Below are 16,106 nucleotides of genomic sequence, written 5' to 3' on the forward strand. Positions count from 1 at the left end.
AATTGGACGATATCTCAATTTCATAGTAAAAAAAATTAAGCAACTCATACTTTTATAATTTTTTATTTGTACTTAATTTTGTTTCAAATTAAAATATTTTTAAACAACCTTATCCTATAGAATATGCAGAACTTATTTCTAATAAACCCTCCATGTTATATAGACATCCTCTAATGAAAAGAAAAATTAACATATTGTATCTTAGAATAAGATACTCATGAAAATACTTGTATTAAAGATGCTTTAATCTTCTCTATATCGTTCCAATTTGATATATTTATTTACCAACATGCAATTAATAGCTTTCTTTTTAAATTTGATTTACCTTATTCAAATTTGAGTCAGACAATCACTAAAGGCAATAGAAGTATAAAGCGTAATTAAATTTTAACACAACTGCAATCTCTTGAGGCTTGATTCAAATTCCAAACCAAAAGAACAATTCACTGGTAAGGTAGGTATCCGTTCAGTGGTAGATCAATTATTTTCAAATAATGTCAAATTTCAAAAATCCTTTTTACAGTATTTCCCAAACATGCGTTGAGAATAACTTACATAGCAAATGGATAGAGAAGACATAAAATAAAATAACTTACATGTTCACTAATTTTACATGGACCGGTTCGGCCTGATATAATGCGGGCCTTAAAATGTTAGCCCAACCCAAAAGTCGTACTAGATGAATTCATTCACTTCTTTGTTAAACTATGTTCCTCTTTGGTTCAAAGTTAGAAAAATAATTCTTACATTTTTCAATATAAATATATGATTTAAACTAACTTTTAAAAAACACATGTTAGCCGTAGCCTCAGATTAACCAAATTAAGAAAAAAAAATTAATATCAGGAACCATTAGATATCTATATATTTTTTCTCAACAATTCCTCGTATAATTAATAAAAGAATTCTAAAAATGAATCCAAATTAAGAATTAGTCATCCAAAGAATTGAAACTTATAAGAATATTTTGAGTTTTACTAGAAAATCAAAAGTTGTCTAATTACAGTGCTTACAAAATAAAATCCAAAGATAAGATTTAGATTTTTTGACTAAATTATGATAATCAATTATCATAATCCTACTGTACATCTATAAAATTGAACTGTTAAAATGCAATGACGATATAGAGAATTTTTAAACCATTATTTATTTAGTCATGTGTTTTATTTTTGTTTTTCATGTGTATTTTTCTTGATAATAATCTTATTCGAGATACGATTAAACACTGAAAGTAAATATTTCTATTAGTTTGATTCACTACATTATTGAAGGTTAACTCCTTTTGTTAAAATCGATTCCCATTAGTTCTTCAATTACTTATTATGATATACCATAAGTTTATTAAATTTTGTATTATTTATTTTAAAAAGGTATACCTAAAATGTTTTTTGATTGGTTTAGTAATATAAAAATATTTACTAACAGCGTAAATTAAACTCGACAAATTTATAAATCTATTTGAATTTACACATTTATCATCATCCTCTTAAATAAAAATAAAGAGGCAAATGTCATGATGCTCCTCTTAAGAAAACGATGTCATAATACTTGATAAAATTACATGGACATAAAAAATAGGACAAATTCTTAAGGAGAAACAGGGGAGGTGACTTTTTTGCTTAAGGAGAAACGGGTGAAACATATGTAGGAGTTAAAAAGCAAACTCGAGATGCATCTGAACTTCTCCGTTTTTGACGAGAGCTTGAAACCCTTGTGGAGGACCCTGATGACCCTCTTCTTGCATGTTGCAGTTTGATTCTGATACTGAAACAAGATATTGAATAATCAATCAATCAATCAATAAAGTACAAACTTTGATGGGGTCCAATGTGTCTATGGAGTTAAGAGTATAGAGAAACTGTACTCACTTTTGATGGACATCAACATATTGATCAGTTTCATCCAATATATCTTCCTTGAATAATGAAAACAACTAAAATATTAGCAATCTTACAACACCGGAATCAAAAGAAAAAAAAAACACTAGTTGAGTAATTCATCTTTATGTTTAACATTATTACGTTCATAGTGAATTATAAATTACTAAATGTTTTACATGGAATGGATGTGTATGATTCATTGATGAATGTAGACCAGCAACTAAGTTATCTTGTGATTTAGTGAGGGATGTTTTTTTTTTTTTAAGTTTTTAACAACATAGCTATGTAACTATAATAGTGAGTAACATTAACCTGAAGTAACTCTTCCATAACATCTTCCAATGTGATTATCCCAATCACTTCCTCATCCGCTGTTGGAAGAGACTCCAAATTCTCAAAGGATGAACTTGCATCAGGTTGTTCTGATCTTCTTTGCAGAAGATCTGAGTCACCCTCGCGATGCATGATGCTCTTCAGTGTTGCACTATAATATTCTGTTTCTTGTGAATGCCAATTGGATGCATCGGTTGAGATGCGAATATAATCTCCCAGTTCAACTGAAGAGCAATGTCCTATAAAAAGTCCACAGCTACAACCTTAGATGCTTGCAAGAACCAACTATCATAAAAGCTTAAGCTATTCATGTAAGAGTCCTTTGGGCTCAAAGAGTGGATTAACACATAGTAGCACATACCAAATTTTATTTAGAATGTAAATGCTTTTGTGTGTTTTTGTTTCTACGTTTCATCTATGAGATGTGCATTACAACAGAAGCAATTATTTGTAGCTTCTGTAATTTTAAACATCAAATGTGTGTATTTGATGTAGAACCAAACACACACTTTATATCTAACAAATTCCAAGACAAACATTGTAATCTGAAAAGTTTTTGCTTGAGCAAAAAATGTGAAAGCTGATGCATCATATACTCAAACTTCCAATGGGAGCTGTGCTTGGCTTCTTGATGATATTGGTTTTTGAATGAGAATATTTGTGTAGAACCAGACCTGGAGTTTTGCTTTCGGTATGAGTTGCTACAGTTCTGATGTTCTCTCCACACTTGAGGACAACAGCCATGTGGCTTTGACCATTCTTGAATTGATTCAAGATATCATATAGTGGCCAATCTTCACCAACTCTGATAACCAAAGAGATCATAAGCTAAATACAGATAACTACTGAGATTAATCAGTCAGTTCTTAGCATATGATCATTATGGTATAGTTATGTTGGTTTTTTGGTTTCTTTCTTTGTTTTTCATGTTTGCCTTCACTTTCACCATCATCAGCTTTGTCATCTCTTATATATTTACTTTTTCCATTCAAAGCTACTCTATCATCAGCAAAAATAGGGAAAGAAGCTCCATACCTGGGAACTCTCCTGATAGTCATATATTTAATTGGTGTTTCATCTTCAGGATGACAGAAGATTAAATTCTTGACCTAAATCAAGGTTGGACAGACAGTTCTGTTATATACACCAAGAAGTAAGGTTTGATTATAATTCAGAAACTTTTAGCAAAGCCTTTCTGTTTTTTCATTTGAAAAATGTAGGTACTTGAAGGGACTTTCAAGTGCTATGTAAAACCATACAATATCATTGAAATTACTGTACTTATATTGGATAAACATTTTGCACATTAGAAGAAAATGTCTCGATGTTTCAATAAAATAAAGTCCTTAGAAAATTATCCAAATAGAATTTGCTATAAACAAGAACATATCAAATTGATTGATTACCAAGATAATACCAACAACATTTGTCTGTTTTCCAGAGTAGACTGGTATTCGGCTGTGACCTTTGCTCATTATTAAGCCCATTGTATGCCTATAATTAAGAAAAATGAAGTTTAGGAATAGTAAAGTATGCTTAAACATCAGATATAGAGATGAGGGGCATACATGTCCAGTTTGGAGTTTATGTCAAGAGAAAATGTTTCACTTATCGGTGTCATAGCATCTTTAGCAGTCTTCTGTGTCAAGTCCAAAGCTCCAGCAATTATTGTAGTTTCATGAAGTGACAACTCTCCACCTTTCCCTGCCTGATAATGAACTTGAGCATATCATAATAAAATGTTACTTAAATTCTTGAACCGATAAAATCAACTAACCTCATTAGCATGTAAATGGACTAAAGTCTTCAGCTCTGCTCGTCCTAAAAGAGCAGTATGCCCCTTGCCAAAAATCCAATCCAACAACTACCATAGCAGGATTTTCCAACATATAAATCAGAAAAATAAAATATTAAAAGCTAACATTTAGGCTAGGTGTCTCTGGTTTATCTTGTTACCTATAACTAGCGGAAAGACAGACACTGATGAGCCTATCTGTCTGCATTTTTTTATTTTTTGAAGTTGGATTTGTTACATATGTAGGTAGTGCAATTTTTTTGTATCTATGTAATTCACATGAGAGGTTGAAATAAAATAATAAGATTGAAGGGTAAAAAAAAATTTAACCAAAGAAGGATATCCCCTTCATTATTGTTATATATATTGCCTGACTATCCTATCAATGATCCTGATAATGTAGATCACAAATTAAAAGTCCTGATTTATTCACATCCTAATTTTGATGTTGTATGCAATGAGAAAAGCATGATATCAATAATTTTTGGGAATAGGTTGTCTAGTAATTCAACAAAGGTTGTCCATTTCATTAAAGGTTCTAATTTTGTGCCTCTGATTCTAAGATATGGCCAAGTTAGTGAGACAACTTGTTTCAGTAAAGATAGAATTACCTTACTAAGTGGATATGCAATTGGGAAGAAAACCATCATAAGAACTCGAACAAAGGGAGACAATGTTGCCCCAACACTTAAACCATATCGAGAACACAAGGCTAGAGGGATAATCTGTGATCAAAGTCTTGGATGAGAAATTAAATAAAGGACATAAACATAAATGTATGCATGTAATTAAATACATTCACGGTAAAGTTCATTTTGCTATACCTCTGCAATGGTAGCCAAAATGGTGGCTGCTAATAATACTGAAAGCCATTCTGGGAACATTTTCTCCATAAAAACAGAAACCCCCTCGAATAACACAAATTTTATTGTCAGTAGTGTTCAAGTGTTCAACCATATAGCATTACAAAATGTGTGTATAGGCACTAGGCAGGTTATTGGATCCTCAACGGGCATACCCTTTTTCTTAGTAATTGTAAATCAATAAAAACACTCAGGTATTTTAGAGCAATCATGCCAAAGATATCTTTGGATTTGGAGTAATATATGGTCACAAAGATAAACTTGAGGTGTTCATTTAGTATACAGAAATTTACTTTAAATCAGATGAAAGTTCTTGAAATGATCTGTGTAACATACCTCCAGTGCCATTGATTTAGCTATGAGGAGGGTGCATAAAAGTAAATGCTCATTCTTTGCAATGGACATAATCTTCGCTGCAGATAAATGAAATTGTTTTCATCACTTAATAAGATGAATCAGTAAATAGTTCATATATAGTTTCATACCCCAAATTTTCTCTTCAACAATAGCGTCTAATTAAGTGTAACATTGTGTTTTTATTTAGATATTTGCCCACTTATCATAAATGTAAGTTTGTATTGTACTTGTTGTGACTAAGCTGATAATAAGAATTTATTTTTCTCTGCTTTTTCCTCAATATTAGTGTAAATTAAATGTTTAACATTGTGTTTTTGGTTAGATGTGTGTTTTATTTATGATGTCATATGATGGCTTCATATGTACATGGCTAAATCTTTTATTTTTAACTAACTTGGTGTACCCGAATATGTACATGGCTAAATCTTTTATTTTCTCGAGTCTAATGGTACTCTTAAATGAAGAAAATTATCTAAACAAAACGAAATCAACTACCTGCATTCTTCTGGATTTTTGGCTGCCCAGCTTTAACAAAAACCTCAAGATCAACCTGGCTGAAGGACAAGAGTCCTAGAGCAAGACCTGATGTGATAGCAGCAAATAACACAGATGCCCAACACATGCTTAGTAAAATCCAAAAGTGACTTCCACAACAAGGTGCCCTTTCCTCAAAATATGAACTCATTTTTCTTTGGATGGGGGGAAGTGGGAGAAGCAAAAGAAAAAGTCAATGACAAGAATTGCAACATGGCATGTTACAAAGCAGACTATAGGCAAAACTCAAGTATATAACTCTCTGCATGATGTCATTGCCTGCATCCTTAAATATATATAAGTGGGGTGCCCCACCATTAGGATCAAAGGCCCCAAATCATAAATTCCTAACTCTTCGGAGATTTCTGAGAGGCAAAGTCAACTGACACAACATAATTAAGTAGAAAGGTGTATACTATTTTTTTAAAATTTGACACAGATTTCTAAGAGATATTCAATTTGACCCATAAAAGTGCTGTCCAATAATTTTTTTTTTCAGTATCTAGTAAAGTGCTGTCCAATACAATTGAGAAGATTAAACATATATACCATTCAGATTGCGCTATTTAAAGTTATAATTTAGGGTGTTTGATAGAAAATTATAATTTAATTTTTAAACTTTTAAAAGTATGTATTTAAGTAATTATTTAATTTTTCATTGTATAGTTTTGTTTTTCAAAGTTACATCAGTAATAAATTGAACTGTCTTTTTTTAAAAAATGTGACAGAAAACAAATTGAATTTTTCTTTTTGTATGCATGGTATGATTCGTTGGTTGACTTGAAGAGTGGCTCAATAGTTAACTCGTTCTATTAAGACTCAAAAGTTTATGGTGAAGGTAACGTACTCTTGTGGCACGTATTGGTTATCTGCATGGGGAAGTTTATATGCCTAACAAACTAATTCGATTATTCCTTTCATTGTTTTGTACAACTATTTTTTTTTTAAAAGAAACATGCCAAATGTATTAGAAAAAGATTGGTCAATGGTTCTACAATCTGCATGCTACATTAGGACTACCCCGCCAAGGTTGTCCAGACAAAGGAATTATGTTGTCATTCATCATGCCTTAATACAAGGCTTTAGCAACATTAATGAGGAATAGATCCTCTCTAATGATGAATAGATACTCTCCGGTGGCATTATTATTATTGCATGAGATTTTCACCCTTCAATAAATTTTATTAACATATTGTATAATATATTTCGATTGTAAAACAATAAATTAATAATGAAGTTGTGACACTTGGCTATTTTGGATTTTTTTTCTCACTTGAAAATTTTGGCGAAGAGATTCTATTTGGTGGGAAAAAAATTAAGTTGATTAAGTGCCACGATCTCATCATTTATCTTTTCTAAACCTCCATTTTATAATAGAAATATATTATTTTATTGAAAAAAAATTCATGCAGTAGTAATGTTATGGAAGAGTATTTACTCTCCATTAGAAATGGGATTCTCTCAATTGAGAAAAAAAATTGAGATGGACAAGTGTCACGAGCTCACCATTAATTTTTTTAATACCTTTATTTTACAATAGAAATACATTATATTAATGAAGTTTATTGATGGGTCAAGATGTAATGTAATTACATTAGTAATGTTATTATAGAGGATCTATTTGTCATTTGGAGAGGAGAGAATTTCTCTCCTGAAAAAAAAATGAGATGATCAAATTTTATGATCTTACCATTTATTTTTTAAACCTCTATTTTGTAATAAAAATATATTATATTAATAAAATTTATTAAAAGATCTCATGCAAAGAGGATCGACACTATTATTACATGAGATCTCGGCCCTTCAATAAATTTTATTAATATATTATTATTATTATTATTATTATTATTATTATTATTATTATTGTAAAATAGAGGTTTAAAAAAAATAACGAGGCATAATTAATACTTGATCATCTCAGATTTTTTTGGTCTATGAAGACTTCAAAGTTCTCATTAATGATTTTATTTTTTAATGTTCTGTGATATTGCAGTTGATCACAATAATTGCATTTTGGTTCAAAGAGGAATACTAGGGCATTCTTTATAAAACTTTTTTATTGGATTGCATGTTACTCTTTACAACACATTATTTGCAAAGCAAGTGTGGGACGTCACCCAAATAGTGTTAAAATATTAGTGTTTAAGGTAGTGTGCTTTTAATATTCTTTTTAAAGTAATGCTATTATTATCAAAATATCAATATAAAAAGAAATATGTTAAAAAGTATGCAACATGACTCAATAAAACAGAGTGTTAAAAAATTCAAAAACAAAAATGTTGACTATATATTCCTGTTAAAGTAATCATGTTACAATTCTTAAAATTAAAAATAAGAAACGTTGTCCCGTTGCTTAATCATTTTAGGTGCAAATATAATCAGCATTTATGCAAAATTGAACTATAATAGCTATAGGCTATAGATCAGTTGACAATGAAACCTCAAATTCTGTAGCAAAATTCTGCTTGTTGATTTGGCACCCTTCCAAACAGTGAAAAATAAATAAAAATTAGCAAAGATACATACACACATTAGTGCCTTGGACTTGCCAACACCACTAGTATACAATTAATGCACAGACATTATACAATATTGCATGACAGAATGTGTCTAAACTGAACTTTTACAAGCAAACAAAATCAAAAAAGAAACATATATGACAATTAAAAAAAGAGCTAAGTAACCAAATAAGAAGAGAGTAGAGACAGAAAGAAAGAGTGAAAACGGGTTGTTAATCTTTTTCATACATTGTAGTACTACATGTCAACCACTAATGCATCAATCTTGGAGGAATCACAAGCACTCCTACCACTGCTGGAAAGGCTCCACTGATCAGACACTATGCTTGCTGCAGCAGATACAGGTAAAATGCCACCTGCAGCAACACCACATTTGGCTACAATCCTGACACTCTCTATCAACTCCTTGGTTCTAGCCTCTTGTGACAAAATGTCCATCAACTGTTGAGGAGTTATCACAAGCTTCACTTTCCAGAACCTGCTGCTTTTACTACTACTAGTAATTTTGCTCCTTTTACTACTAGTAGTAATTTTGCTCCTTTTAATAGTACTAGTCCTACAAGAGAAAGGTTCTGTGGAGGTTTTGTTGAGAAACCTCATTCCTTGATGGTGTTGGTAGTCCAAGGACATTCTATATGGGGGAGGGTAGGGTGTTGTAGGAACACTATGAGATCGAACATGGCCTAGCCGAATGGCTCGGTTGTCGCCACCGATGTGGCCGGAGGCAGAAGGGTGTTCAGGTTGGTTGTTAAGTGGCAGTAAGTAGTATGACTGTCCTGCCACCAACTCATCAAATTGGCTAAGTGGTTTGCAAAATAGGTCATGGCTTAGGAATATGCCATGCCCCGGGAACTCGCTAGTGATGAAACTCACAGTAATAGGAGCATAGAATTCCATGATGCCACCATTAGATGTTGTGACTTTGATTATTGTATCAGGATCTGACATGCCCCCCAACAAGCAGTTTCCCATGTTGGACTTGTAACCTTTATGAACTGTGAAGTAATAGTGATGGTCTTGTTCTTTGAAGGTATATATGGTAACTAGTTTGCTGCTTTGGAGGGTATTCAAGAGCGGGAAACTTGTGTTGTGGGGATGAAAAGAAAAAAGATGTTCTGTGTTGGATACTTCTTGGGGGGAAATTCTGATGAAGAATATTTAGAGTAATACAATAACAACACCCTTAGGCTATTATAAAGTTAATGTTGATATTCAGGTTTGGTGTCACATGTTATGTTTTAAGAGCTCATAAAAGCTCTTCTTTCTCTTGTTTGGCAAATTAAATTCGGCAAAAGCAGCGTTGGAAAAGAAAAAAAAAATGTACTTCACCAAGTTGTGCACAGCTTATTTCTGCTCGTTCAACATTTGTTGCAAAACATACTCACCAGTCGAAAGATGAACAAATGATTCATATGTTTAGTTTTCACCAAATCCTTGAATAAAATCGAGCAAAAATGTTGTTCAAAATTCATTTTGGTCCCACTATCCAATAGGCCCAGCAGAAGGGAAGAAAGCAAAAGGACTTGTAGATATACCAGCCAGTTCTTCGCCCTTTTTCTTTTTCTTTTGACACTTTATCTTTCCCCTTTGATAAAGGCATCAAGGTGTCAAGAAATTGTATATTCATCCAGTTATTTAGCTATTGGAAAGTAAAATCACTATCCCCTAAAATGTCACGAAGAATAGTTTGTTTGCTTGCTTTGGATTTTGTTTCACCAATTTTATTCAATTATTGTGGGATTTCAAGCTCACGTCACAACCGCAATAATTTACTTTAACAGTTGCATCGGACTTGGAGCTAATATTTTGCTTTGCATTTCAAAATCATTTTTCACTAGAGAAAGGTTGGCCTGAACCGACTCAAATGTAAAAACTCAGAATCATACCATGTGGAAAGTTCTACTGCGATTGAAAAATATATTAATGAAAATTTTCTAGTGTTTAACCTTCAACCCAAGACTATAAGCAAGGTGGACTTAAAGGAAATGTCACCTTAGCAAGAGATATGGTCAATATATAGTGAGAATAACTATCACTTCACAAGTTATTTTTTTTTTTATTGAATTAGGTCTAAGTTCAAATTTAGTATAACCCCCCACATGGCAATCTATTCTAGTAATTATTGATATGATCCATTGGATTATTATTGTTATTCACCATTCATAGATCTCTTTGTAAACTTCACACCAAAATGTTCTTCATTATAAAGGAAGTGTGTTGACGGTTGAAGATCTCACATGGATTCAATAATGATATGATTAAAATAATTATAAGCAAGAATCAAACCTTATCCCATAAGATAACTTGAGATTAAGTCCAAATACTCAATTCTAAAAGAATTTGTTTCAAGTTATTATGTTATATTCCTAGGAATCATATTCTTTGAAATATTATGACTAAAAATCTTATTTCCGAACATATTTAAAAATATACTTGATTACATTTTAATATTTTTTAAAATCAAAATAATTAAATAAAAATATATAAAAACAAAGTTATTGATATTTTAGGAAATAACTTTTCTTATTCCCATGGAAATATCATTGCCCCATTTCTCCTCATGATGAATCAAGGTCTGATCCATTTGGATTAATTGGTTATTGTTTTCTAAAAAAATGACAACTCAAACCAAAATCCGATCATATTTGGATTTGGAAGGGTCAGAATCTATTATTAAAATAATAATAAAGATTTGAATAAAAAAAATCATAACAAAATGGAGGAAAGTTGATGGATAGTCTCAAAAGTCAAAATTATAAAATTACACAATATTAAAATTATAGAATCGAACAACATAAAAAATAAAATAAAAATCTAAAATGGTATAGCTTAAGGTTGAATTTTATAATATGAATCAGCTTTCCCTTTTCCTTTTAATTTGGTTTGGATTGCTGTGTCATATGGAGCAACAATACGGTTTGAATCCACTGGGCCAACTTGTTTGAGCCCTTTTTAGGTGAATCTGAGTTAAGATTTTCAATCCACTTCTAATCCTCTTGCTTGACAACAATTGGATTTTTTTTATAATCCAAACCAACACATCTTTAATCCACTTTATATAATTGGTTTGGTTAATCGAGTCACTTTTATAAAGTGGATCATTTTTAAAAAAATAAAAATTAGTTTAAATATTTTAGGTTAATTAGTTCGGCTATATCCATTTTTCACCCATATAGGGATCAGTTTTTATAAAGAATTGAACCAAACCTTAAACTCTTTTTAAAAATGGCTGGATTAACTGAAAGTTTTTATAAAGTGGTGTGTGGTTCAGTTTTTTCTCCAAAACGATTTGGTCTTTTTGGTTCAGTTTTTTTGCACTTCCCTAAAAACTAAGAAAAACTTATTTTTTATTTCCCGGCTTAGGATTAGATATAAATATACCTAATACCTATAAGTTTTCTGAAATTTTGTAGGTTTCATTTAAGTCCCGGGTATTAATTCCTTTTTTTTTTCTCATTTTGATCCCTAGTTTGAGGACTTAAGTGATAATAATAATAGTAATAATATCAGTTTAGAGACCCAAATGAAAAAAATAGAATTAATTTTTAAAGTAAAGGCTCAAAAATACAAGCTATGCATTTACCCTTTATGTCAGGTCTACAACAAAATAGACAAGCAATATTATCAGGGGTCCTTATAGACCGTACAAGTTAATTCCGAAGGGAAGTCAGACAATTGATAAGCATAATGATGCAAATAAAGGAACTGAAACCAAACATGAAATGTTGAGTAGTAATTCCAAGTAATAGATGGCTGACCTGTGATAAGCAAAAATAGAATCCCTAATCTGATTCTCCCCGACAAATAAATTAATGTCTCTAAACAACCAATCCCAAGAACAAGAACACTGGATGGTTTGTCAAAGTACACAGATAATAATTTCAAAATCTTCAAGCACTATAAATAGGCTTAGCTCTTTCACTTTGCCTTTGAATGATAACCAGACAAGCACATGAACCCATAGAATAATATAGCTTATCCAAAATATTGAAAATCATGTCTGATCATGCAATATGCATCCAAAACATCCAGGAATCCATAATTACTGAATTTCAGATCAATTACTAATTTGGTCAAACATTACGAATGATAAACTAAGCACTACCCTAAAGACTCGTGTAAAAAGAATGTATATAAGGCATTACTCTTCTAATAGAACAAAGCAATTGAAAAAACAAGGAGTTTGATACAAATCATTTGAGGACAAGCTTGAGTAACACTGCATCCTTGTTAGAACCCATAGATGAGAGTGAAATAACATATTGGCAAAAAAGCCTAACACTAAAAAATACATTAATTCAAATAAAGGGACTAAAGACCAACGATAGATAACAAAAATAGTATTTCTGGGTACATAGGCTATAAACAAGCCACTTACAATATAGCAAACCTATAATTTTCTGAGTAAAGACTATTTAGGACAACGAGAAAGGTAAGTACAAAATAGACAAAAACTGGACATTCCGTAAAATTCTTTGCCTAAAGAATTGATCATGGATATCATTTAAACATTTATGATATCAAGTTTGTCCATTGGAGAGTTTTGAAGCAAGTACCCCAATAGTGTGCTTATTAGTACCTCATCTGATATGTTTGCATATAAACGTGTATTCACTGTCAATGACTCCAATCTAACAAAACTCGGAGGTTGAGGTCTCAATGAAATGGGATTTGAGAGTTCCTACACAATTGGAGTAATTTAAATTGCTATTTTGAAATAAGATTGAGAACAAGAAAAAGTTTTGACATGAAGGGCACACATGTTATGAACATTAAAAAAAAAAAATGAAGAGGCGAAAAGTACTAATAACTTACACGTAGTATTATTTCAAAGGCACGAGGATATAATGTCAACATTTTTACATTGGCAAGCACGTGTAGCCATTTCATGATTATTGAACTTTTCTCGTTCCAACCTTCATCTGAACCTCCGTCCCTATACATGTCGATATTTACTTCTCCAAGGAAAGGAAGATTGCAAGTGGAGAAGAGTTGGTGACTGACAGTACTATCCAAAATAGTAAAAGAACTAAGATTTGGAGTAGAGAGCACAATTTGATAAGTTTTTCCTCCAAATATTGTCAATCTAGAAAGGGTAGAATTAGATATGCGGAGGACTTGTGCATCATCATGCAAAGAACAACCTATAAGCATCAAAGAATTTAAAACAAGACAGTTTGAAAAGGGTTCAGCACAGTCATTGTCAGTTGCAGTAAATTTGAAATATCCAATCTTCAAGCTTTTTAATGCAGGCAGGTTAAGAGATTTTGGAAGTATTATTTCAGGAAGGTCACACCCATTCCAAATCTCAAGATATGTCAAAGACTTAGAGAAAAAGATTAAAGGGATGGACTCAAAGTTGGGTCTAAAGCCTGAATATATACGCAATGTCAAGTGCTGGACATTGTGAAACACAGCATATTTAATGATCCTATCTAGGTGTTCAGGCTCCGTCCATGTATGGCGAATAGTAAGATTAAGCAGGGAACAAGAGTCATCTCGGCTAGAAAAAACCCAAGATGCGAATTTCTTAAAACTTTCAACCAACCCATTTACCTTTAAGAGATCAGCACTTTCAACTGTCCCAACTAGCCCAAGTTCAAAGAGGTTTGGAGAGAATGTGAGTTTAACTAGTCCTTTGCCAAGGTCCTTCCATCGTTTAGACAAGACACAGGTTTTAACAGCATCTTTTGTGTCCACAAAATTCATTATATGAAGAAGAACGTTGTCAGGCAACTCACTGATCCTGTCCCTGTTTGAGGAAACCCAATTGTCATTGATCCACTGCCGGTGTTCTCTAAGCTGCTCCTTCGGAAACGTCATCTCCTTCGAATATCGGAAAGAAACAACGAACCTTCCATTAACTAAATCTCCTGTGATATGGCCTTCCCGCCAGCAGTGGTCGTGGAACACCTCCACCTTGTCGCCGGACTTGAATTCCTGGTGGCTATTTGGTGGAGGAAGTGGTCGGAGATGGTGAAGACTAACAACTGCGATCTCAACCGAATTACAATGGTACTGGACCAAGAATCTGTCGGAGTTATCGCAGCCGATGATGGTGCCTGAAAACCATGAGCCGTCGTAGATGCTGACTTCCACCGCAGAGCCCAGTTCGAAAACCATAGGTTTAGGCACCATCTTGTAAAATGTATATTGTGTGATCGAGAGAAATAAACATGAGAAAAAAAAACCATGAAATGTTTATCTTTTCATGCTGCACTGCTTCCTACTTCTGTAGCATATCATAATATTTGTTATGCGCCTGACTCTTCTTCAGTTCTACGGACACACACACACAGCCAGCAATTTTGCTGAATGTATAAACCAAAAGGCATAGAGCAAATAGAATTTATTTGAAATCAATGTGCTGTTGATTAATCAGTCAAATCAAATCTTTAATATAAAATATCTTTTCAGATAGTTACATCTCCAAAATAAAATTTCCCACATGACCCTTCCGCCTACATTGGGAGCAACAATTAAGATTTGTGTATGAACTGCATGAATGTTAAGACCAAGGATATATTTTTTAAATCAAACAAAAATAAGAAAAGTGTATATGGTGAGGGATTAAACTGTAGCACTTGCGGTTATATTAAACTGTAGCACTCAAATTTGGTCGATTTTGTTTTTGGTTCTTCAAAATTTGTTCTTTTTAGTCCAATGATTTCAAGGATCACTCATTTTAGTTCTTGTGTCACTAAGTGCCGAACGTCAAATGAAGGATTCTGTGACAGTTTCTTGACCACCAAATTTTGGTTTTTATTTATAGTTTAAAATACCATTTCTGAATGTTGAAAATCACCACATATTGCGTTCTTTGAGGAAACTGATGATCATTCTCAGTAAGGTAGATATAATTGAGTCAGATTGTTGGTTTGCACTCCAATATGTTAATTTTTTTAGCTAAGAACTATTCAACTTGATTTTAGTGAAATGTTTCATCACCACCAGTACTCATCTTTTCTATTTCCATGCTGATTGCCACCTATTTTTTTGTTCACAAGGGAGACATACAGGATAAAACTGATGAATATATGTTCACGTTCAAAAGAAGTGAGTAAATTTACATTGAATTTTAATTAGTACTGCGTTCATGTTTCCCCCAAATAAATTGATAGCAATTGACAAATTCAATCCATCATTTTTTCTTATTTTTAGCATTAGAATTAACCTGCTGTAATAATCACTAAGGCCACAATCAAGATCATCCAGGAGGGTTTCCGGTTCTCTGGTCATCCATAAAGAACTTTCTAATATTTATTTTGTTTAGTCTTTGGTGACATTAAGATTCCAGAAGATCATGTGTGGATACTTTTATTCCAACATATGATTTTTCTTTTCTAGATGTCAATAGAATTTCATTCAAATGCAATGACAGTGAAATCCTTTTTACATTGTCATTCAATAATAGGTTGTCATATAATGTTTTTTTTTAATAATTTTCTAATTGGTTAGCAGTGTAAAAATATTTAAACTAATGTACGAAACCAAAGCTAAACATTTTTTGTTTCCATAAATTTCATATGAAGCAGAACAGAGTCAAGCACATTTCTCTGCGTATCCCTCTCTACCTCTTGTCCCCTATCTTTTCATCTTCATCATCAACTTACCCCGTCTTTTCTTTCAATTGATATCTAAACCAAAATTAGTTACACAAATATTTAATTTATAGATATCATTGAGAAATTGATGACTTGTCAAAAGTGTTTTTTTTTATTTAAAAAATCTTATCTAATGAAAACAATTTTGGAACGTGATAATCCAAAAAGAGGAGCTGCATCAGTGGCCATATTTGGGAGTGAACACCTAGAAATACTTGGCA

The 16,106-nt window shown here is 32.2% G+C and overlaps 3 protein-coding genes across 4 annotated transcripts; all 3 read right to left on the reverse strand.

The window, feature by feature from the left end:
- Positions 1-1,445: 1,445 nt before the first annotated feature.
- LOC100798424 (DUF21 domain-containing protein At2g14520) lies at positions 1,446-5,969 on the reverse strand. Its single transcript, XM_041010565.1, has 12 exons — positions 5,724-5,969; positions 5,208-5,284; positions 4,833-4,916; positions 4,620-4,733; positions 3,991-4,077; positions 3,782-3,921; positions 3,620-3,707; positions 3,249-3,322; positions 2,888-3,018; positions 2,193-2,452; positions 1,869-1,915; positions 1,446-1,764 (listed from the first exon to the last, which is right to left on the reverse strand). The coding sequence occupies exons 1-12, from the start codon at positions 5,911-5,913 to the stop codon at positions 1,620-1,622; spliced, it is 1,437 nt and encodes a 478-aa protein (XP_040866499.1). The 5' UTR covers positions 5,914-5,969; the 3' UTR covers positions 1,446-1,619.
- Positions 5,970-8,218: 2,249 nt separating this feature from the next.
- LOC100798954 (uncharacterized) lies at positions 8,219-9,487 on the reverse strand. Its single transcript, XM_003548972.5, has one exon. The coding sequence runs from the start codon at positions 9,251-9,253 to the stop codon at positions 8,519-8,521; it is 735 nt and encodes a 244-aa protein (XP_003549020.1). The 5' UTR covers positions 9,254-9,487; the 3' UTR covers positions 8,219-8,518.
- A 2,913-nt stretch (positions 9,488-12,400) lies between these two features.
- Positions 12,401-14,586, reverse strand: LOC100799474 (putative FBD-associated F-box protein At5g22720). Of its 2 annotated transcripts, XR_003265013.2 has the most exons (3): positions 13,838-14,586; positions 13,097-13,425; positions 12,401-12,962 (listed from the first exon to the last, which is right to left on the reverse strand). XR_003265013.2 is itself a non-coding variant. In XM_006599968.3 (2 exons), exons 1-2 carry the CDS (start codon positions 14,417-14,419, stop codon positions 12,786-12,788), a joined length of 1,500 nt encoding a protein of 499 aa, XP_006600031.1. In that variant the 5' UTR covers positions 14,420-14,586; the 3' UTR covers positions 12,401-12,785. The 2 variants fall into 2 exon arrangements, 1 of the variants encoding a protein (XP_006600031.1); XM_006599968.3 differs by having other exon boundaries at positions 13,097-14,586.
- Positions 14,587-16,106: the final 1,520 nt, after the last annotated feature.

The sequence above is a fragment of the Glycine max genome, chromosome 16, assembly GCF_000004515.6.
Source record: "Glycine max cultivar Williams 82 chromosome 16, Glycine_max_v4.0, whole genome shotgun sequence".
Taxonomy (NCBI): Eukaryota; Viridiplantae; Streptophyta; class Magnoliopsida; order Fabales; family Fabaceae; genus Glycine; species Glycine max.